We start from the raw sequence: 25,274 nt of genomic DNA on the forward strand, positions 1-25,274 counted from the left end.
AACAGTAAAGACTACTCCCAAACACATAGCTAAGAAATATAGAAAGAAATGCAACCCAGCCTGTAGTTCAAGATCTCTGGGTTCAAGGTTCCATGGGGAGCCAGCCTGTGACACGCACAACAGAACCTTGCTTCTCATTCTGTAAATCAGCCTACTCCCACCAAAATTGCCTCAATGTCTTTCTTATTGCTTCCTACACAAAATTACAAATTGCCCTCATGCCTCTAATCAAAAATTTCTGAACAACTCACTCTCATTCTAATGTCCCCTCTTTTGCATCATATTGCACCGAACAGTGGAGGAGAACAGGAAAAGAAAGGTAGGACATGCTGTGGCTAAATTGGTTAAATTAGCCTGGGTGAAGTCCTATCGCATACCACACCAGAGAACTCCTTGAAATAACCAGTGAAAAGCCCAACTCTCGGTCTTTCATTTACATTCCAAACTATGAAGAGCAAAAACTTCTCAAATCCGAGAAATAATAAATTCATTTTTAACACTGAACTTTTTATTCTGCTTTGAGATACACAAGTATTTCTATTAAGTAGTTTTTATGTCTTTCAAGGAAGGTGCAGACATTTCTCTAAACAAGAAATGCAAACATTTTGGAAAATATCCTGCATTGAAGATATATTTGGCAACAAATCATTAGCTAAAACAGTCGGTTTGTTATAATCCATACTTAAGATGCCCTTAATTTTGACCTCACCTCAAAAAATATATGTTAAAAACACAAAGATTACTAGCAATTCTCCTACAGCACATACTCGCTGTTGTTTAATAGACCAAGAGTAAGATTCCATCCTGGTTTTTCACAGAGTCCCCAAGTCAATTTACGCACATAGGTTGTTGCTCCCATAACTAAGTCATAATTCTTTACTTAAAAAGTGGAAGGTCTGAAATGTCAATAGCCTTCACATACTGCAAAGGGTTCGAATACCAAAGAAAGAATCATTTTTTCCAGTGGTTTCTGTAGAGCATTCATCAAACTCTCAGAGCACTTCACAAGTTGTTGCCCAGAGAAGTTTTGGATGCCCCTTTCCTGGAAGTGTTCAAGGCCAAATTGAATGAGACTTTGAGCAACCTGGTCTACTGGAAAGTGTCCCTGCCCCTGGCAGAGGGGACAGAACTGGATGATCTTTAAGGTCACATCCATCCCAAACCATCCTATGATTCTATGAGAAGCATTCATCCTCAAACTCCAGCCCAGCATCAAGATCATAGCCCAGACATCAGTTCTTCTGGGCACACAATTTAAAACTGCTAGAATTGCATTCTTCTTTTTTTTTTTTTTTTAATTACATGTAGCCCACACATAAGCATGGCTCCTGAGCCTAAGCATCTCCCTCTTCAGAGGGGGTGGAGAAGAGGAAGAGGGCAGGAAAGGCAAATCAGGCTGCCAGATCTCACATCAAGCATTCAACAAATGAGAAGCATACAATCATGATCTAGGAAAAGCCTGATGTATATGTCCACACTAATAAGCAATTACAAGATGGAAGCATGGGAAGTATCTTTTTCTCCAGAGTGGCATTTAACTGCCTTTTAAATACATCCAATCCTTCATTCTTCCCAGACAAAAAAACCCCACAAGGTATGGTTAAAATGCTTTTCACAACAAAAGCAAGTACATTTTCAGCAATAAAGGAGGAAGGGATTTCCTGTAAAACATTAAAAAAAATGAAATCTCACAATGCATTAATGTAAGGATGTTAACGTGGATTGCAGAGGCAATTGAAATGCGGATTTCCCAAATGCTGTGATTATCTTTAGAGTTACATCCATAAGGGAAGAAAACTTATTTCACAACTCTTCTGTTTTACTTCAATTGGAAAAAAAAAATTTAAAAAACCACACCAAAAAAAAAAAAGAAAAAAAACACACAAAAACAAACAAACCAGAAAACCCCAGAACAAACAAACAACTGAACTACAAAGCTATTGGTCAGAACATACTTTACCCACATAACCTAAGAAAGAAATTAAAAAAAACCAACTCTACAATCATGTCAGAGACCACTTCTGGTGTTTTAGGATATAAACTACATATACAACTCATAATTTCTAATTATAGAAAACAAAAAATCTGTTTCAAAAATTAACACATTTTAAATGTATCTTGAGCAATAGAGAAATATTCATACAGACATAGACAAATACACACAGCATGTAAGCTGTAACCAAATGCACAAATTTAAAGCAATCATTCTTAACCAGTGAGTACAAACGTTTTACAGAAAACAGTACAATAGAAAAAAAAATAAGGTAGTTCCATAAACTGATACATTTTTTTATCCTTCTAGAACTAAGATACACTTTCCAGGAACAACTGAACTTTCAACACTGGACTGGCTTTTTCTATTATCTACAGACCCACAGTTCAATAAAAATCTTTAAAACTCTGGGTTTAAAAGTAGTCTGAAGCTGTTACCCTAGGCACACAATGCCTTCTAGGGTTGTAAGTAGTGTAGTAATCAGGGCTAGGTGTGGACAGGGCATTAGCAATAAAGCAATCTGTCCTTAATGATGAGAATCAGTTTTCAAGTGCACAGCTCATGCCAAAATGCCTTTGATCCTAAAAATTCAACACTGCACAAACCTTTGAACTGGTTAGCCACAAGAGCACTGCAGAGTGCTCGAGAGCCTCCTCCTTTATAATAATTGAAATGAGACTAAACACTGCTCAAATTTCCTTTTTAAATAAAAATAATTGCTTGATGTCTTAAAAATCCCAGGTATAGCACAGTTTATCTGAAAAACTGATGACTCTCATTCTCAGGTTATGGCTTTTTACTGGTAGAAGAATACTTCAAGTACTTCCAGCCCACCTTGAACTCAGAGATTGCAATGCTGCATGGGGTACAGCAGCCAGGGCTGGCACTGACCGGCACCTCAGTGCATGGACCTTGTTGTATCTTCTTTTCATTCCTGAATTTTGCAAAACAAGTTTCAATGTAACACTCAACATCGGAGAAGCAGACGTATGACTAATAAGCTGAACTCCTTTCCTGGATCCAGCCTCCCCCATGCCATGGGCACGTGGTAGAGGAGGCTCGCTGCCCTTCAGCTCTACAGCCCTCAGCCTTTCACTGAGTATGGCTTGTCCTGAGGCAATATGTATTATTCCACCTCTTTCTGAATCCAGACATGTTGTGGAGGAGTGGGACAAGCTCATACAAATGCAAGGCTCCTGAAATGAGGAACTGGAGGAAAAAAAATTTTTTTTGCAAGTAATGTTGGAAGACCACAAAAACACAGCTTTGAAATCAGAATTGTAACTATTATTATTGTATTACAGAAAAATAGTGTTTGAAAAGCAGTGTACATCTGTGAAATGCACAAGATAATTTTAGTTTGCATCAAGCAGTACTTTTTTATGTGAATATTTGTCCCTTTTTTGTAGGAAAAAAAATAAAGACAACTAGAATCTAAAAAATGTCTTTGAATGCAAAGTTATAAAGGTCACAACAATATCCCCCACAGAACCACATGAAGGGGCAATAAGATACCTTCCACAGACAGATGAGATTACTGAAAATCTCACAATATTTTCATGGTAATCACTCCATATAAAATGGAATTCTATAGGTGAAATTAAGCAAGTAGCTTAGCAACACCCAAACCCTTCCTCTCTATATATTAAATTACATCACAAACCTTTTGAAAGGGGAATTTAGCTTTTACTCTCTAAACAAATATCACAGCATACTTATTTATTTTAATTTTTTCCTAGACATTTTGTGCATAAAATACATTCTGACAAACTCCCTGATGGATTACTTTGCTATTTTTTTCTCCTAACAACTACATATAAACCATGTGCCACATTCTGATAATTTCCCTTTAAAACTGAAAGGGTGGTCATTTCCATAACTGTTAGTATTTTTTGTTATTTAAAACATAAAGGGTAAAACATAAGAAACCCAATGAACAACTGAACAGGAAGCCTCCTTGCTATGCTGTGGATAAGACTAAAAGTAGGAGAGAAAGCTTAACACCAACATTACTTATTTTTGTTTGCAACAGAAAAAATGGGAGGTGATGGAGGTCTGAACAAATCTTTGAGACAGAAATATAATTTTCAAGGAATCATATTTGGATTTGCATCATTATGAAAGCTGCGGTAGCCCACCTCTGGCTTGTAGTGAGGCACAAAAACCTCTCCAGAAATATGAGGAGCAAGCATTCCGCAAAGCCAGAAGAGTAACTTACCTCTTCACAGAAGCTGGGAGAAGTGACTGAATTCCTAAATCTAAAAATGTCAACAGCATATGTATTCTAAGAAAGGGGAAGACAACATTCACAGTCCTTTCTTTAGCTCATGACAGTTAACTACTGGCAGGTCAGAGATCAGCATCACCACTACCTGCTTATTCCAAAAGAAACCTGGGCTCCACTTCGCAGTCCACACCAACAGTGAACCAGACCTGAAGTCAGGAATACTCTCGCCTCCCTCAACAAGCAGACTATTCTTTCACTTCTGACTGAGTTTACATTTAGGCATGCATATGCAAAGCACACTAGTTTGGGCAAAGTTTTTTAAAAGTAACTCTCCAACTTTCCTATATTTATCAATCTGAAGTGCCAGATATATGAAAATCCTTCAGAGAGCAATTTGCATCACGCTGAGCACATCAGCAAGTTCTGGACACTGAGATAATTTGATACTACAAAGTCTAGGACAGATTCTCAGCTTATGATTATGGGAACTGCCTCCATGTATGTGCTAAATCCGTGCATGCCAAAGCCTGCTACATGTGTGCAGGAGGCTGCTCTGATTCCAAATCCCTCTCTCCAATAGAAAATACCAGGTGACTCATTTCCTTGATATGCACATGCATGATCTCAGTGTAGGTAAGAGGCTTTTTCTTTCCAAAATGCAGGTGGCGTCAAACTCCATCAGACCAAATCAATGTCATACCAGTGATGTCCCTTAGAGTGACAACAATCCTGCTAATAATAACTTGGCATATTTGTTGTCAATACACATTTCTGAGAAATGTATGGGGTGAATTGGAGGACACGTGGACAAACAGCTGGGAGGGAGGTAATCCTGCTTTCTAGACTACTTTTTTGTATCTGTGGTCAAAACTGACAGGCAAGCTACTAAAAAGTTTTCAACACTAAAATATGAAAAAATCACCAAATTAAGAGGAAAAAAAAAGCTAAAAAATGCACAATGCCAAGCATCATACAGATTTGTATCTTGAGCTGTGCCATAGCCAAGAACTATGATACTTCTTAAAAGGCAAATCACTTCTGCAATTATTACCACTTAAGTAACATGGCCATTACATGTGTTGATATAAAATGATAATTCAGTACCTATAAAGACAATTCAATCTTTAACAAAACTGATAAAACTATCTGCAGTGTCTTGATATAGTTGCCATTTAAATCTACAAAACCCTACTCAAGTAGGACATCAATTTTTTTTCTCCTCACATTCCTGTCTAGATTTCTGCAACAATCAACAGCCCACAGCTGAACTCATATGACACAATGAAGGCCTCCAAGATGTCAAGGCTGCCAGATTCTGAAGGTGTGTGATGACTTTACATTAGGTTCTTCATTGTGCTGGCAAAAGAACACTCTGTGTGCTGATGGAACTGACATCATTAATACCCACAAAAAGTTTTTCATTACAATACAGAAAAGATGTAGTCAGGCATTAACTAGCAAGGCTCTTTCCATCCCCCAGCCACCCCCAAAATGAAGATCCTCAAAGTCTCTTAGAAATCTTCTGTCAAGGGACTGCTTTCAGGAATAGCACTGACCCATGCCAAAATACTATCAGAATAATATACTTGGTCATAATGGAATGGCTAAGATAAAAACCTATTTTAAAAAGCACAAAACATAATTTGAAAACATAATAATCACCCATTAATTTTATGACACTTCTACCTATGTTTGCAATTTAAAGGCATTGGACTTCCACTTTTTCCACAGATATAGAAAAACACTAACAAAAGTTAATTGTTACAGAAATACTGAGAATTTTATCTGAAGTATTAAGTTACTGAAAACATGCAAGCTTGAAATAAAAGCTAAAAAATGAGGGACTCAATAAAAACTATGACCTTCACTACTATGAACAAAAGCCTAGGAACAAAAAAAAAAAGTAAATTCCAGTAGCTGCAATTATGCTTCACCTATTGTATTTGAATGAAAGCAACAGGATACAAAAATAATTTTTATTTGCCACAATGCCAAAAGCATTTTTAAAATAAAATTATTTAAATCATTCTCATCTGCAAATATAATGAATTCATCACATTATGTAACAGGTATAAGGGTTAACTTCTAAGGAAAGTTTTAACTAGTTTATGTGACCTTCGAAACTCTTAGTAAAAAAAATATTCAAGTTGCAACTGGAGTTGTTACATTTGTCAGTCCAGATACAATTTCTGGAACACTGCTCTGTACACTTTCTCTGCATGGGCACAGTTATATTCCAGACAGCACCAACAGAGATAGTACTTACCCATAAAATCAGTTACTTCACTTCTCCAAACAACAAACAACAGATACCACCAAAAACTACCAGTCTAGAAGTTCACTTCAGAAAAGGCTTTTCTTTTTTTTTTTTTCCTCACTTACCTGCATACCCTGAAAACATTTTCAGAAAGAGACACAATACTGAAAACATCATGGAGGTCTCATCTGCCAGAAAGGACATTAATCATCAGGTTAATTCAGCTTTCCTTCTTCCTGCTCAATTTCTTACAACCACACTTTCCTCGCCTATACATGAGGTACCACAAATTCTTAAGTAACTGACATCATTTCCAAAGACAAATCACCTAGATGGCCGGACAAAGCTGATTAAAAAGATACAGTACATCCATACCAGCTTCATTTGAATGCGTGGGAGGAACCGACAGCCGTGCCAGCACATTTATGTAATGTGGTCACTGCAGATGTTCAGAGCTTTGAGTTGTCAGCTGGATTTGGAGATACGCATCACAAAGCAGACTGGCAATTTAAAGAAGAACCCTCCAGGTGGTGTTGTGTGGATTTTAACATGGTGAAGCATCTCGAAAAACATGCTGGGATATCTACCATATAGAACAGGTTTTAAAAACCTCAATGACACATTCCACCATGGGCTAATTAGAATTAATTTGTGCCCCATAGCCTCAAGAGCTGCTCTTGGAATCCCTAAAACTCCTTAATCATCTTCAAGAAGGCACCTTTTTGCCATAGTTTGATCCATGATTGCAGGACAACTTAAAGTAGCAAACCTGAAAATTCTAAATTCCAATATTCCTTAATTCCAAAACTTGACCATCCTTATAGACCATGTTTTAATGCCTGTATTTCTTGTTGAAGTGTGTGCCTGACAGAAAGAATGAATTAATAACCTCATCTGTCCCTTTACCACTGCCAACAGAAGCCAGAGGGCTGCACTTGGGCCACCTTTGTACCCTTACAATGAATCAAAGGACAAGAGCAAAGAATGCATAGTTCTTCAACACCACTACACAGGAACTCCTCTCTCAAATATGTGAAACATCTACACATGAAAATCCTCTTCCTCGCCTGTATTTTTTTTTCCTTTTAAATTACACACTCAGCTGTGCCTTTTGCCTGGCCTTCCTACTAGTTTTACACATCCAGGTTTTTTTCTCCTTCACACTGCAATTGAAATATTTTACCTCAGTGTTTTTAATATCAAAAAGTACAGCTCACACTTCTAAATACCACATTTGTTTGATAAATTCTAGTTAAAGTTGTGAAGTTAGAAAAAAGACAAACCAACATTCTTAGACAAGAAAGTATGAGATACTAAATTTATGTGCTTCATATTGTGAGTAAGGAGGACAGATTACTGGAGTTTTCACACACATGATGAAGACTCAGCATTACCAAGCACAGACCTTACACATCTGTCCACTAGCTAATTTCATTCAAACACTGCTTGAGAATCTTAAAAACAAGCAGCTTGACAGTCCTTTCCTCAAAATGATTACTAATAAGTCAAATAATAAGTTGATACTTAAATACTTGAAATATACTCAGGAAGGTGAACATGCATGAAAGATAAATGCAGTTGTTTATCGTGCCAAGAGTATTTTAATGTCTATGAATTAATTACTAAGAAAACATTTGTTTTAAAACCAGAGATGCTTTATAGTCTAAAACAGAAAAAGAAGACACCATGTTGCTCTTCATAGCAAAAAATATTCCCAGCAATCAGAATAACCTATGATTGCTGCTGGAGGCTTAATAAGTCTTGGAGATACAGCATAAAAAAGCTATCATCAAAGACATGTCCTTATCTAACAGAGCAATTTTTCACAATAAGCCTAAACACATTCATTTCATTCAGTGAAAAAGCAAAGCAGTGCAGTTAAAAGAGAAAGCAACACTAAAGAGGCCAGCACTAATGTCTATTGCAGATCTGCACCAGTAATTCTGTATTACTGGTTCTGGGCCCCCCGTTTACATGCTCAGACCCCAGAGTATTTGCCTTCATTCTCAACCCTTTTCCAGCAGCATGGAGGATTACAGACTAACCAGACCCTTCTTCCCTAAACATGAGTCTCTCTCCCCCTCAGAAGTATAGGAGAAGAACTGCCATTTTATATGGTAGACAAAACAGTATAGAAGAGCCATCAAGGCAAGGAAAGGGAACTTACGAAAGAGGAGAGATTTCAAAAACATCTAAGTGAAAGGATGCACTTCAGTGTGTTTGTGTAGCTGAGGTTGCAACAGAGAAGGAGACGGACACTTCAGCAGTGCCTTTCAACCAGATCACACAGGACATGAGAGGTCACTGCTTTTAGGGCAGAGAAAACTAAGTCATTTACCTCACAATCTATTTCTCAGCCGTAGAGCAGAGGTTTAACGGTACTTTGACTTCTAATTCTAATTTTACTGCACCATTATTTTTCAGAACAGTACTGAGAAAGATTTAAAATGCAGACAACTCATGCACATTTTAGCCAAGTAAGTGTAACTAGCTAGTTCAGAAATGCAAACTGAAAATAATTAGATGCAAAGGTTTAGACCTATACATTAGAAAACTAAAGAACACAATCACTTCACTAATTATCTGTTTTAATAATTATCTATTTTAACTACACAACCATTTAATCTGCCTAGCAAACTGCAAATCTCCCATCTTTGTTTAACCCAAAATTACATTCTTGAATGCACCAAGGAATTTTCACTAACTTTTTTCATTTTCCTGAAAAAGAAAATGTAGGACCACAGACTCATAAAACAGTGAAAACCAGCAGGATGCCTGGATTGAATATATATGAAAAAAACAAGGTATCAAGAAAGTACTGCAATGACAGGATATGATATTAATTCCCTTTTTGCATATAATCAAGTTTTGCCAGGTCAAGGATGAAACTTGACTTAGAATTATTTCAGTTTGTTATGGGTCTAATTAACCCATATCAGAAGCTTCCTCTGGATATCATTGCTCTGGTGCTTTTACCAAAGCCTTTCCAATTGCTAATGTGTGGACTAAGGACAAAATCACATTTCCACATCTCCCTTTGTAGGCTGTTTCAGGCCTGTACTCCCTACTAGTTGATTTCGATGTTGAGACAGCAAAGGAAGAGTATGATTTCAGAAAAAAATACAGAAACCAGAAACTGTAGAGAAAGTCTCCATCTGAACTTTCATTAGAATGAGGCCCACTTCCAAAACCAAGATTCTCTTTCTCTGTGCCCTTGCTTTTTCAAGTCACTTGAGCCTTAAGTAAAAACTACCCCTCTTCCCAAATTACTAAGCACTTTAACAACCACACTCTGAAAGATCCTGTCACCCCATAGTTAGAGTACAGTTCTCACACCAGCACCCACCCAAAGTCAGCGTGCCATCCAGAAGCAGGACTGTTGAAGCTGCTGGTGAATTATGTGCTAGGCACACCTCAAATATGGCCCCTTTATCCCAGCTGCATGCAGTCAGCAGTCCTGGATCTGCTGGAATTCCAGACACGGCAGCAGCACAGGGACCCAGGAGAGCCTTAAAAGATCACTGGAACAGAAGAGTAAAATCTGTCACACTGCGCTGGAAGTGCTAGAGGCTACTATATGGTTTCAACACAGATGAAAAAACTAATACAGAGGCACGGAAGAAGCAACTGAAAAGCAAGCTCAATGTTGGAAACTGTAACTCAGCAACTACTGCCTCACTGGAGGCCTCTATTGTGTAGGCGCTGCCATACTCTGCACACGATCTTTTTTTTTTCATTCCCTGCAGAGAATCAGCAGCACAGCCCATATCCACACGCAGAGAATATCGGGTCACAAGAAACGGGGATGAAAGCATACACCACCTTTGCATGACAACACACACACCTAGGTGTCCATGGAAGATTTAGAAGCTCACAGCTGTCTTTTAATGACAAGAGCCACTTCCTCCTGTTTCCCAAAGCATTGATCAGTGGAAGCCCTAAAGAACAGAAACCTGCTTAAAACCTTTTTACATATTACTCTAACAAATAATCTATACTTTCACAATAGGTTCATCTCTTTTATTTACCAAACATTTCCATTGGCACTTTTAGAGTGAAGTGAAGCACCGGGCCTCATAAAGACACCTAAAACTTTCACGGAAGGTTTTTGAGAAGCTGTATCTGGGCTTAAGCCACCATGTAGGAACAAGAAGAAAGCAATGCTACAAAGTAGGTAGCAAAGGGGGGAGGATATACTACAGATGAAACAAATGCAGATCAATGTGTGCATTCAACAAAACCACACTGTTTTGACTACAATCTCACACGGGGGTAATACTCTGCTATCACGCACGTCACACAATTATCTGATCTTCACCTTCTCCCAAGAGGAACAAACCCCAAAAGCACTGGTGGAACATCTCTCATAATGTCCTTTGTCAACCCTCAGTCTTTGCTCTCACAAGTAGTACAAAGGAGATTTCAGGCATAACCTTCATGAGGTATCTTCTACAGCAAAGATGAAGAGTTACTAAGAGAGGACAACCATGCACATCACCTTTTCCATCCTCAAGTCTTACTTCAACTGCAGAGCCATCATCTGCTACTGATCCATCCTCTTCTCAAATGCCAGCATGCATGAAATAGAAGCCAACATGTTTATTGCTGCAGCTTCTTCTCCTCTATCAGGATCCAGCAAAGGTATCAGCAGTATGGCCTATTCTATCTCCTATATGGTGACAGTTCCCAGGAATGCTCTCCTGGTGCTACTCTGGGCACACAGCATGTGGCATCCCAGCTTGCTCAAGGCACTGCTCCTAGGCCAGGGGTTGAGTTCCCCACAGGCCCCTAATGAACCCACACATAAATACCTCCACAGGACTGAAAGCACTTCAGGACACGATTCAAAATAATTCTGCCAATCAACATAATCAGCATACTGTGTTCTCTACTAAATTCAGCAGAAATGGATGGCTGAACAACTGTGCATACATGTACACAGTCAATCCAGATTTGTTTGACTTGGCAACTCAGTAACAAAGAACAGCTATTATGGTATGACTGTCCTTGGCCTAAGACATACTTCAGGGCAAGCTTTGCAAAGTTTGAAGGAGATATCTAACAACATGTAACCTGGAAACAGGAAAACCAAAAGGACTAAGAAGAAGAATCCCAACAGTTACCCGACATCATCCTGAAACACTCCCAACTGTAAAACTAATGCGTCATTCTGACCAAAAGCTTCTAAAACACTACTGTAAATGATAAAGGCTAGCAATCTAATAAGTAAAAACTTCTTACTTAGAAAGATCAACTGAGAGCAACAAATATTACCAAAATTGTTAGCTTTAGGATATTATTTTGTCTCGTGACTGGATGGATACAGGACAACACGGAAGCAAATGCTACAATGAATACTGGTTTTTACACTTTTCTGAATCTACGCAGCACCCACCATATCCTTATTCAGTTACCACATTTTCATATATATCTATATATTTATTTTCATGTTTATATTTATATATATACACACACTCACTCCCACATACAAACACACACTAGCAAGCCTTTTAAGTATGCTAAACAATTCTCCAAAGACAAATGACAGGATTGAGCCTCATATTCTCACACACTTCATTTATAAACTGCAGCAACCATAGCTACTTTTCATTAAAAACACGCAGAGAGGAAAGACACTTTCAGTTTCACAGGAAAACAACCTTTCATTTGTGCATTATTTCTAAATCACTACTTGTACAGACAAGAAAACAAAAAATTTTCATTTTTTGAAGTCAAATAACCCAAATTTTGAAATTGGATGTTTTACATGTTAAAAAAAATACAGATTCTTTTGACTTAATGTACTTAATTAAGCATTTGTTCAAAAGTTACCAATAGTCCTTTTAAAATGTTCTATCAAGTCCCTTTAAAATCTTCTATCAAGTCTAATACCTGAAACACACAGAACCATGGACTCACCTAATAAAGATGAAATTACAGATTTTGAAGCCGTGTGAATAATAATATATAATAATATAAATATATAAAAGACACAGGGTGCACAACGCTTCTTTGGAAATACTAAATACCTGAATACAGTGCATTACTTAATTTGAATAACACCACAGAATTAATCAACCCACTCTTGTTTGCCAAGAAAACTGAAACAATTCCACACAGTTCAGCTGTTCTGGACATTCCTCCAACTGCAATGGAAACAACTTGAGTCAGTGTTGCCACACACGCTGGGTGGCCTCTGCCTGCATATCCCTGCTCCTTCCCATGCGCCAACACTCCTCAGATCCTGCAAGAAAACCAGGGAGAGACAAATGAGCAGAAAATTACTGCTACAAAAATTAAAGGGCTTTCTGCTGCTGCTGCAGCTCAGCAAACCAGCTTTCCACAGGGTCAGTGGAGTGCAACTGTCAGCACTAGAGCAGGAGTAAAGATAGGCAGCTAAAATTACTGTGTAAGCAATTCTGCTTACATTTAACACCAAAAGCACCTTGGAACTATGACTGCAGACATTAAATAAAACTCATACCTGAAAAGGAATTTCCATTTAAAATAATATTAATAATAAAAACTATGGCTCCTGTCAACAATAATCATCAACCACAAAGCCTCTCCAAACACCAAGCACAGCATTACAACGTGTTAAGGCAGAATGAAAAAAAAACTGCCTTTCTCTTTCTCATGACACATTAAACACAAAAATCATTGTACTTAACTTTAACAATCTTAATTTCAGGAGTGTCAGAAACAAAAACCTTCCGTAACATGTATTATTACACTGAGAAATCAACTTAAGATGTATTTTTTAGCCTTATTGACCTTTCTCTTCTCCCACCTTAACTGGACCCTTTGTCACCCATTCTCAGCATAAGAGAAAAATTTGAACTCCTGACTCACAAATTTTCTACCAACACAATCACATTTTTCAGCATGTAGCTTCTTTCCCATGTTCTCATATAAATACAACAATATTAAGAATGATGAGAAATGTCTTAAATTTCCTTAGTCTTAGTTGTCTTTCCTATTTATTCAGCCAATCATTAATAGGTCCTTGTCTAATCCTCTCAAATCATCTTTCCTAAAAAGCTCATGAAAATGGAGTAGCCCTGTAGCGCACAGCTGATTATTTCACTCACAGTCTATTGTATCAAAAGGTGATAGGTGGAGAATTTTAACCAAAGGCCTTTAATTAAAACAAACAAAAAAACCATCCCTTCAGGGCTGAACTTAAGATGGAAGGGCATGGCAAAAATAACATCACAATGTCACAAGGAAAAGAAAAAACACAAGGTAACCATAGCTTTAACCATTCAACACCCTTATGGAGATGAAGCCTTTCTCCTCCTTAAAAGAACCTGAAAGTCAATACAGATCACAAAATACAAACCCAACACAAAACTTCAGGAATTTAGTACCTGCAATTTGCTAGGTTCGATTTCTAGTCTTCACTTATCGTAGGTTGCAAAACTCCTGCAATAATCTGAAGTGACAAAGACATAAGCAGTACTAGATGCAGAGGACAACCACTCTCCTTTTTGAAAGGAGAAGGAAAAAATATTGAGGGGACAACAAATGTTTTTAGCATTTGGGACATTATCAGCTTCTCAAGGTTAAAAACTCAAGATTATTTTTTTGTATTAATTCATGCAATAAGGCTTTACCATTTCATCTGCCAAATTGTGAGCTACATATTGGATAAAAATATAATCAGTTTATTTTGTGCATTCAAAAAATTATTTTGTCCAAATGAAAATAAGTTAGGACAAGCGTATTAAATATATTGTTTAAATTAATTGCAAAGTGCAGAAATTTCTATTATCACCATGTTAAAGAAATGTAGCTCAGACTTCACAACAGAAGAAACAGAACAATGGCAGAAGTCCATAGCAAATGTACAGTCTAGATCTCATAATAAAAAAGGGCATTAAAAACCCCTGACCTTTATTATTCATATATAGACATTTATTATTTAGCCATTTCACATTATGTTTGCTGCTATGAAAAATTTTTTTCCTCAATAGCTGAAAAAGCTCAATTATTGCAGTTGAAGTCTAAAATTCCACAGGTAATAATCAATTAAATTTAAGTTTGAAAACTGGTTACAGGACTTCACCACTACAAAAAAGAAGACAAGGCACTACTGATAAGACACACACCCCTGCCACACATACACATTTCAAGAGATTACTGTGGCACATGAACTTTACTGGAAAGTTTAAGAAAATGGAAGTGCAAGTTCATGCCTGACTAAACTTGAAACCTCCTCCTCCTCTGCATGTGATCAACTGCAGCATCAATACATGTGGTGTATTAGCTACAAACACAAAGCAAGAAGTAACAGGGCCAGTGCCATTCCTGCCATGACAGCTACAGTTCCTCCACTACCAGACTATTCTATTCAAAGTATTTTTTGTGAGAGTGTTAACTTTTTCTGATCTAGATATAACTGAGTCCCTCAGGAAATTACTTGCTTGCCATCATGCCAACACCGCATGTACCTCCATTCTCAAGACAACTAAGAACCACCACATCAGACAGAAATTTCACGCGAAGTTCCTAAATCCCTTCTGTTCCAAGGCTGATCCACCTACTGAAGTCTCAAAGTTCCCATTGTAAGGTTTTTCCTTCACAGCCTTGGAATAGGTTTCTGTAGATTTTCCTTTGGTTTTCTTTACCCCGTGGGACAGAATTGACCCCTTGCCCTAAAGGGGGCAACTGGCTGTATTTCACATGTATTAAATATTCAGTTTGATTACTCAGAGTAGCCTCCAGCTATGTCTGTCATGGGGGGAGAAACAGGAAAAAAATCCCTATGACTAGTAAAGGAAACAGTGTCTTTTTACAGATGTCATCTGGCAGATAGAAGAGGAAGAAATAGTAAAATATTCTACTAATACAGACCTTACTTTATTATTTTTATTGATGCATACTCCTTCTGAAGCTCACACAGGCAGAGGAGGAAGGCCTGCTGCAAACCTTGGCTGCTTCACAACACCAGCGAAGAGCTGAGAAAAGAATTCACCCTCTACCTTGTGATAAAAAGCAGACTCCAGGAATCTCTAATTATAATTATTGTGGGAGTGTGGTCAGGAAGATAATAAATCAGATTGCCATATCAAAGGTGTACAAAGAGGGGGGAAGTGGGAGGAAAACAGGAATCAGGCTGCTGTAACAGAAGTAAAAAATTCTCAGGGTATGGAAGGGAGGAGGGCAGGGAAGGCAAGATAACAGCCACAAATTTATTTTCAACTAGAAAGAAAACAAAATATTTGGCTACAAATTCCTTACAATACAGCCAGGACGCAAGCATACAAATAAACAACACTCCAACTAACCCCTAAATCTAGTTTCCCATAACTGCATTTTTATAATAAGACATTTTTTCTTTGGCAGGCTGCCTTGTTGGATTACACAGGGTGGTTATTTACACTGCAGTTACTTGTTAATGACATAATCAGAACAAACTGAAGAAAAATTCAAATCCGATAAAACTCAAACTTTTTCAAGGATTCCAGTGAGGATTTTGTGTATAACTCTGAACTAGAACTTGAGAAGTCTGTGTTCAACTCCTGATCCCAGACACATGCTTCTTGTGAGACCCTACATGCATGTGCATGCCCACACCATGTATTTGTGCTTGCTTATATAAAAGACTTTTTCAATAAGAACTGAACATTCCATTCAGCTGTGAATGCACACAAATCATGATTTACACTAAATGCTTTATGTAATATGACTACCGAGATTAAGATTCTAATTTTTAGCGTGTCCATCTTCACATCTTCATTTATAAAGAAAAGACATTCTAACAGAACACACTACATTCCTTCAACCATATGATACATGAATTTGTATCTTAGACACACAACTGTATAAATTCACATGAGGAAAACACTGGCACATGGTAACAAATATTTACACAGTAAAGAACAACCAAGCTACTCTGGTTCCACATTTCTGGGAGTTAAAAAAAAAAAAAAAACAAAAAAAACCCACCAAACTTGAGCTGTCAAATTACTCATTATTCCCATGCAGGTGCAGTGAACAAAAGCAAATACAACAGGTTTACTCCAATCCAAAAGGTGTTTCATATATATGAACCATAACCTGGCATAACTTGGAAATGCAGTCATGAATCTGAGATCTTCAATGCAAGAAAATTACTGAGCTAGTGTAGAAATCTACAATTTTAGCAGAAAACTAGTGAAAAGCTGCAGATACCAAGTGATGAGGGAAACACAAGAAATCAACAAGCCAATGGTCATTGACATGACAGAGAACTTTCTAACAAATCACCATTCTATTACCAGCATTTTTTCCACTGTAGGCTTTTCAAAAATAGAAGAACCAAAGAAAAAAAGATTCACAATGCAGATGTCCTCAGCATTGTTTTCGACACACCAAAATTGCACAACAGACGTGTCTACAAAATTACATTATTTTATGATATGTTATTAACTCAAAACTGAGCTTATTGACTCAGAATTAACTGAGTTTGGACACTGTTGATTTTCTCAAGCAACCTAGAAAAACACACTTACCTAGCAAATAGGGGTTTTTTTCAGGAAAGCTGCTGATACAGACATCCCACAGAAAACACTCTGAATTCCAACAACCTGTATTTGCCTGCTATTACTATATAATTAGTTCATATAGAATATTTAATATTCATATACTAATGCTGACTTATTGTAAAATTGTTTTATGGTTAAAATTCAATATTTCCCATCTTGGGAACATAGCTATAATCTCTCTTTTCAAATCAATTTCTCTTTAAATATAGCATCTAAAAATTGAGGTTCATACAAAGCACAAAACATACTATTACACAATCTGGACAAAGAAGAATTGACTTCTGGTGATTTAAGACAATCTAATTAATGGGAACTTTAAACTATTATTCTGTTTAGATATTACAAAGACAATTATAGGCCATGAAAGAAGCTGCTATGACCTTTTTGCTGAATGAAGTACCAATGTTGCTTTACACTACAACATATGAAAAAGTTAATTGGTCATAAAACTCAGGGCATTTTAAAAGTGAACTGCCACATAAAATTACAGTAGTGTATGAAAGCCTCAATCAGAACTTGTCTGTGTTGTGCGTAGACTCAGCGTCAGTCTCTCCCTCTCATATGAATAGATGCAATCTCAGCAACCAGACACAATAAATACAAGATGAAGGGAATGGCAAGCAGAGCAGCAACACAGAATTAATTCCAGAGGCTAGGAATCACAACATGAAAATTATTTCATTATTTTAACTCATTAATTATTCATGCAGGAGAGATATGGGAAATGGCAGGAGAAATCTAATGAAAGAGCCAGCAACTGAGAAGCACTGATGAAGAGGATTAGAAAGGTATAGAAGAAAAGTTATGAAAAATGGTGGGTGAGAAAAGAAAGGGGTTTAGGGCAAGGTTCCACATTCAGTAGTAGGGCCAATGTAAGGCATTCCTTCTGCTGCTCCACTGCTCGTTACTCCTAGTCTGGCACTGCGGTGTGCTGCTTCCTCCTTACCAACAGTCACAGTCATTTATGAAACTGTACTATGAGTCAGACAAGGCTGAAAAATAACCTGATTTAAAAAAAAATAAAGAAAAAAAAAGGAAAAAATAAGTTGACACAACTAAGAGGAAGATGCAGGAGTAGAAATGAACAGCTGCAAGGGGAAAATAGGTCATGCCAACACTTCTCTCAGCAAAAAGGTACAACCATGGAATTAAAGACCAATGTCTATGTCCAGACCATATAAATACGCCTCTCAACTGCCTCTTTTAACTTACCATGCTACATGCAGAGTGAAACATGTTTGAATCACATCAGGTGACCGTGACAAGAAAAAATACACAGAAAAAAGTGGCCTAAGCACTTTGTTAATGCCGGGAAAGAGGAAGGATACACCTCACACTGAAGAATCAACCAATGCAGTACATTTCCAGTTGCTCTTAGTGACTTTTTCCCCCACTACATCCTCCAAGTCAAATCCAGGATTCCATATGCGTGATCTACAATCCACTGTCCAGGCATGAGAGTCACCAAGCCTGACACTACACTGCTTACATGCATGAAATGGAGATGCAATGAAGGGTCATGAAAGGGGCTAGTGACTAGCAGGTGGCAGGACATGGTACTGCCTGGTACACAGCAGCACTTGGTACTTCAGGTGGAGACGGTGCCTACATTTCTGAGACACAAATGGAGTCTTCTATTATTTGTTCCATTCCCTCTTCATGCAATTGCATCATCAGGAGACATCTTTCTTTATCATCACCAATTTCAATCATTTAAAGACAGAAAGGCTAAAGCTAGATCTTTACTTCTCTTCAGACATTGCTACTAGATACTGTTGATGCCGTTTTTGGACGAACTGAAGAGACTGAAGAACCAGTTACAAAGCAGAAAGATGGAAATGAGTCAAAAATAGCAGGTTAGGCCAAAGTTTTCTTACTCATTTGTGATATGTTTATGTCAATTCAACATGGGGTGAGGGGGAGTGCAATGCAGGACAATCTAAAAGTAGCTTGCAGCTACGTTTGTGAAGTGGTTTTCATTATAAACCCTTATTCATAAAAATGCAGACTAAGAATTTTCACACTAAGTAAGCACAATTCTAGAAACTTTTTTACTGCTATTAACATCCCAAGTTAAAAACTAGATGAGGCAATAAATCAAAAATTGTTCTCTAAAAGCTCAGCTTTAATTTGAAAAACATAATTTCGTAATATATGGAATGAACACCCTGAATGTATGATCCAAGGTACTAGTTAACATCCACCTTATCTCACAGTGAACCTAAATTCAAATCTCATCAATGTGAAATGTTCTGGTAATTTCAACACTTACATTCAAATGCCCTTAAAAACAGCTTTTAACACTTGCACTTAAAATTATTTCATATTTAAAGATGATTATTAACTGAAACATTTGTACATACCCATACAACAGTAGCTTTTCACCTAACTGGACTTAAACAATAAATATCACAAATAACCTCTAGATGTTACCTTTATTATTTTTATTGTAAAGACTTTGAAATTGACAAAAATGAAGACGACTTAATAGTAGTATGAAGAAATAATTCACACATAAAAGGAAACAACAAGGATAAAGGAATAAGCCTTTCTCTGCATTTACTGCATACAGTAAAAGGTGCAAATCACCACAAGGAAGACTTCAGTATTAAGAAAGAATTGTTTTATGACAAGAACACTTAAGCACTATTAAGAACAGTTGACTAGTGAGATTGAGTAATTTCTATTATTTAAAGCTTTTATGACTTTCAAAAGCCTAGTGGTACCATCTTTTCCTTTAAATCAGTTCTGACAAACTTCAGTAAGCCTGTTTTATTCAAAGTGATGGCAGGAAGCTACCAAGTTTCCTGCTTGTGTTAGTTTTCTGCTGTTTTAGTGAACTGAATGAGCAAACACCTGACAAGCATCAGAGATGGCATAAAGGAAGCAGTAATAACACGTGCCCAATGTCAGGGCTTTTAACCTTCAGCAATAATGAGTTATGTCAACTCACTGCATCTCATAAGACTATATCTTAAAAAATAGATTAAGCAAACAGATTAGACAAACATCTGCCAATAATGCTGTAAGTACAATTTATCCTTCCTAGGGCTGAGAGGAGTAGATCAGAATCCTCGAGGTCATTTCCAGCACCACATGATTTAAGCTTTAAAAAAGCAACATATATTGTCAATTTTGAAAACATTTTGAACCTATGCAGAGAAACTTCAACAAAACTGAAATGCTACTTAATAAATTAAGAGATATATATTTGCCTGGTTAGGACTATCCAGTTAAATGCTATGTCTAATGTAGTGTGCATTTATCTCATGAATGTTTCCTATATAAAATACCTTCTTGCTGGAAGGATAAGCCTAAAACATCTTATGACTCAATCATGTCAAGTGACTTTTAATCTGTAAGTGGGAATGTAATTTTCCAGGCATAACAATTTTCAAGAAAATCTGCTAAATGCCTATTAGTTGTAAAATGCTGGCTGTACATACCAGCTCCTTGGGTGCATATTTCTAGTGTTACTCCTATTGCTCAAAGCTAGCTGGAGCAGAAGACTGAAAATGACAAACTGCTAAGGGTTCAGCTCTCTTTGGACAGGAATGAAACTGGAATGTCTTACAAAAGACTTGTAAGGTGAAGCTACATTCACAGAATCACTGATCTCACTAGTGATGCTTCTTAGTCCATCATTTACACCAACCTGTGATTGCAGGTCTGGTACACCTATTCACATCCTATTGTTTCCTGAAGACTTCAGGGAAAGAGGAAAAAAAGGTAAAGATAATCAGATGTTGGACAACAGCAAAGGCTTCCTCACTTAAATATCTTAATTCCTTCTTATTAATGCATAAACCTGGTTACTTGTTGGTTTATGCAGACAAAATACTACTTGGTTAAGCACACATAATTTCCCTTTTTACAAGTTATTCAAGCACCTCTTCTTTGAGCTCTACTAATATACCTGCAGCATACTGGCCAGAAAATAAAGAATCCATTGAGAAGCTTGAAAGTTAGAGAAAAAGCGCTTTAAATGTCAATACCAGATGTAATTTGGTAAGCTTGTATAGACTTCATGCATCACCTGTTCTGGAGACCGTACAGAAAGGAATACAATGTATATCACCTTGACCATTCTCCCTATTCGTTTTTAGAAAACCAGATACTTCAAACAAGGAAGACTCTTCTCTTAGCTCCACAGAACGAAATGTGCTATATTAGGTTGGACTTTGAAGACGACTTATGCATATGGAAAAGCCACCATCACCAAGTACAGCTCGGAACAAGCAGTACAAATGGAAAAGAGCCTAACCCCGTTGCTACAAAATTAAATTTGCCATGGAAAATTAATTTGCCATGAAACCAAAGTTTTTTTGTCAATTATTACATTTATATCAGGGAAGGAAGCATTGTCAACATATGTTCATCTTCATCTGCTTGCTAATAATTATTTCCACATGCATTCGAGTTGCTGGTCATTAACACAGTATTTTGTTCATTTTTCCTGTCCAAACATACATGTGCCTAATGCTCACACACACACAGAGCTCCACTGCTACGAAACAGGGGAAGAAGCCAAAAACGACTGGCAGCTCTGTACTTTCGACAAAGACGTATGTGTAGCACGGCAAGTCATTAAAAAAAAAAAAGTAGAATAACTTAGTCAGATACACCAAAAACGTATAGAACAAAAAACTACCATTACACATGCAAAGACAACATCTTTTGTAAGGATAACATATTTCACAGCACTTAAACAGACCTTTCAATCTCGACATAGGAAATCCCTCGAAGCCAAAACAGGCTGACTCCACCAAAACATATGCTTTCCACCATAATTCCAGATTTTCTCCAGAGACTTCCGCCAGAATATAATTTTATCACTGGGTGCTGGGAAACCATACTAACGCACATCCAGAAATTTAGGGCAGTGTTCACAAGAAAAACCTGCCTTTTGTCTTGAGAGTTATAATGACCTTTTCAACAGTATTTCCAACACGATCAGATGAAACAAAATACAGTACAATTCACATTGTGACTGATGTAATGTGGGCTGGGAGCAATACCGTGGAAACGAAAAAGCCAAGGATCTTTGTCTCCTTCTAGACAAACTGCCAAGCCTCAATAGTTGGAGGGAGAAAAAGCAGAGCATCCCAAATAAAACACTGCAGTGCATGTTCACCATTTCAGTAAAGTCGCTGCAGCTTTTGGCAACCCCATAGGAAATCTGGACCCTTCAAAGAAAGCCCAAGCTCATAAAAGAGCTAAAAAAGCAGTCCCAGCTTAAAAATTACAGGAGAAAAAAATAACCCACTGGCTGTAGAAATAAACCCCATGCAGCTCACCGCTCGCATCGCAAGCGACGCTAGACAGATAACCCCGGTAATAACCAGTCATAAAAATATGAAACGCTGCATTTTTCTCGCCGCCGCGCCGGCACTCGGGGGCAGGCGGACAAGGGCGGCGGGCCCAGCGGCAGTGCCTACCTGCGAGAGCTGCCGGGGGTTGGGGCAGCCGAAGAGCGCGGAGCTGGAGCTGAAGCTGATGGCCCCTCTGCGGCTGAGGACGTGCTGCGGCACCGGCCTGTCCAGCGGCAGCACGGGCAGCTGGTAACATACTTCCATTGACGAAGCCTCCGTGCGCCGGCCCGCCGCGGGGCAGCGGCCTCGCCCGCCGCACCTGCCCGCGCAGGGCTCGCCGCAGCGAGGAAGGACCGGCGGCGAAGCCCCGCGGGGGCCCGGCGCCTCCTCGCCGCCCCCGCGCCCCCCGGGGGGCCGGGCCGGGCCGCGCCGGGCCCCGCGCCTTTGTGCTTCGCCGCCGCCAAAGCCCGGCGGGAGCCGCCGGCGGCAGCGAGGGGGAGGCGGCGGAGCGGGACGGCTCTGTCAGCGCCCGGGGCGCCGAGTCCCGGCCCGCAGCCCGCGGCCGCCGCCGCTCCCTCCCTGCCTCCCTCAGGCGCGCTGCCGCCGGCGGGAGCCGCTGTCAGCCCCGCTGCCCGGCGCCGCGCATGGAGGGCCGGGGGCCGCGCTGGGGGAGACACGCGCCGCGCTCGCCCCTATTGTCCGGCACAGCCGGGAGCGGGAGGAGGAGGAGGAGGCGCCGCTCTGCCGAGGGGAAGGGGCCGGGCCGTCAGAGAGGGGACCCGGGGAGGAGGGGGAGGAGGAGGAGAACGGAGGGAAGGAGGAGGAGGAGAGGAGGAGGAGGAGGAGGAGGAGGGATGGCGCCTCCGCCCCGCCCGCGCGCGGCGGCCCGGCTGGAGGAGCAGGCACGAGCCCGGCGGACCGTGCGTGGGTCGCGCGGCTGGCGACACGCGCACAGCGGCGTCATAACGTCACCGCTGCCCACACTCTCCCCGTCCGCGCGCACCAGGCAGGGGCGGCTCGGCGGGCCCCGCGCGCCGGGCGCATGCGCCCTGCCCCCTCCCCCTCGCGCCTTGGCAGGGGCGGGGGGCGGCACCGCCCTCCTTCCCTCCCTCCCTCCGCTTCTTTGGGAGGCACGGAGCCGCGGAACGGATGGGCCCGGGAAAGGCCTGAGGGGCATCGAGTCCAACCTGGGACCGAACACCACCGTGACAACTAGACTGTGCCACAGAGTGCCACGTCCAGTCTTTCCTTAAACGCTCCCAAGGACGGTGGCCTCACCGCCTCCCTGGGCAGCCCATGCCAGTATCTAGTCGCTCTTTCTGTGGAGAAATTCTTCCTGATGGTCAGCCTGAATCTCCTGTGATGCAGCTTAAGATTATGTTCTCTCATCCTGTCGCTGGTTGTCTGGGAGAAGGGACTGACCCCCATCTGGCTACGACCTCATTGGAGGGAGCTGTGGAGAGCTGTAATGTCACCCCTGAGCCTCCTTCTCTAAACACCCCCAGCTCCATCAGCTGCTCCTCCTAAGATTTGTGCTCCAGACTCTTGGGCTACTCCATTGCCCTTCTCTGGACTTGCTCCAGCACCCCAATATCCCTTCTGAATTGAGGGGCCCAAAACTGGGCACAGTCCCTGAGGTGTGGCACTGCTTGGGTGAGACCCAAGGGGTCCTGGAAGCGCCGGGCCAGAAACGTGGTACGTGGGTGTTTGCCTCAGTACCCCTGTGTGATAACCCCTCATCCCCGAGAGAATGGTGTGAGGCTGCGTCACGAGAAGTTTAGGTCAAATCCTGGGGAAAGGTTTTCACCCAAAGGGTGCCTGGGCCCTGACAGGGATGCGGTCACAGTGGTCACCAGCCGGACAGTTCAAGAAGTGTTTCAACAGTGCTCTCAGCCCCGTGGTGACTCTTGCGGATGGTCCTGCTGCACAGGGACAGGAGCTGGACTATGATGATCCCTTCCATCTTGTCGGAACCCAGGACACCCTCTGGGTGCCCTGGATGGCACGTGTCCCTGGCAGGGGGCTGGGGAGTCCTGGCAGGAAGCCAAAGACACTTGGGATTTCGATCTTAACCCATGGAGCAAATTACCAACCTTTACGAAGAATTACAAGTCACAAAAGTTTAAGTAGCATAATAGTAGTTGTCACAGGGTGAAAAGTAGAATTTTGGGATTTTTAGAATGGGGTTTGGAGTCCCAAGATGGAGGAATTTGGGCGTTCCCTGTCCTTCTTCTTTCTCCTTCCTAACCTCCATGTTCTGGGTGATGCTGGCACTTTTAGATTGGTTTATAGTAGAGACAGATTGTCTAACATAGGTGATAATATTGGAAAATGATAAATAAAGTACATGTAACTCATAATATAAAATGCAGACACCAGCCCAGGGGTGGACAGTGTACCCTTGACAGACCTGCAGAGCAGACCTCTGCAGGTCTGAGAAAAAGTATTTTAGATAATAGACAATAAACAACCTTGTGAAACAGAGCCGAAGAATTCCGACTCTTTCTTCGACCATAGGGCTGGGAAAAAGGGACTCTTGGGGTCATCTTGGACACAGGGAACCCGAGACCATCTCAGGATATTCTGTGTCCATCAGCCCTCAGTTCCCCATTCCCCATCCCACAGGCTGTGCCCTGACACTGGAGGAGCAGCACTCAGAGGGCTGTGGTGTCACCAGGGCCAGATCTGGATTCTCTGGCTGCTCTTTCAGGAGGCTGAGCACCGGTCAGTACAGCCTGGCCTTGAACAGCTGCTTGAAAATCAAACATGGAAAGATAGTTTTGTTTCAAAATGCATCATCCATCAAATGCAATCCACTGGTGAGTTTGTATTTGCATTTGAACCCTTGTGGTTCATTTTTAGAATGGGGAGAGATGGGATTTTTTGCAAGACAAAGAGGTAAAACCATGTAATTTTTGTTAACACAAAACATTAGGTTCTTGCAAATCACACAATT

General features: G+C 40.1%; 2 protein-coding genes across 12 annotated transcripts in view; one reads left to right on the plus strand and one right to left on the minus strand.

Annotated features, from left to right (window-relative positions):
• The window catches only part of PDE7A (phosphodiesterase 7A), a 76,484-nt gene extending 53,325 nt beyond the window's left edge, over nucleotides 1-23,159 (minus strand). For all 6 annotated transcript variants that reach the window (XM_064387674.1, XM_064387691.1, XM_064387658.1 and 3 more), the window contains exon 1: nucleotides 22,445-23,159. In XM_064387674.1, coding sequence (XP_064243744.1) covers nucleotides 22,445-22,582 — 138 coding nt within the window. In that variant the 5' untranslated portion in view covers nucleotides 22,583-23,159. The remainder of the gene's footprint in view (nucleotides 1-22,444) is intronic.
• Nucleotides 23,160-23,423: 264 nt separating this feature from the next.
• Nucleotides 23,424-25,274, plus strand: part of DNAJC5B (DnaJ heat shock protein family (Hsp40) member C5 beta) — a 60,232-nt gene continuing 58,381 nt past the window's right edge. For 5 of the 6 annotated variants that reach the window (XM_064387750.1, XM_064387782.1, XM_064387768.1 and 2 more), the window contains exon 1: nucleotides 23,424-25,137. The gene's annotated coding sequence lies outside the window, so the exon portion shown is untranslated. The remainder of the gene's footprint in view (nucleotides 25,138-25,274) is intronic. The other variant, XM_064387759.1, reaches the window with a different exon arrangement.

Source organism: Passer domesticus, chromosome 1 (genome assembly GCF_036417665.1).
Source record: "Passer domesticus isolate bPasDom1 chromosome 1, bPasDom1.hap1, whole genome shotgun sequence".
Taxonomy (NCBI): Eukaryota; Metazoa; Chordata; class Aves; order Passeriformes; family Passeridae; genus Passer; species Passer domesticus.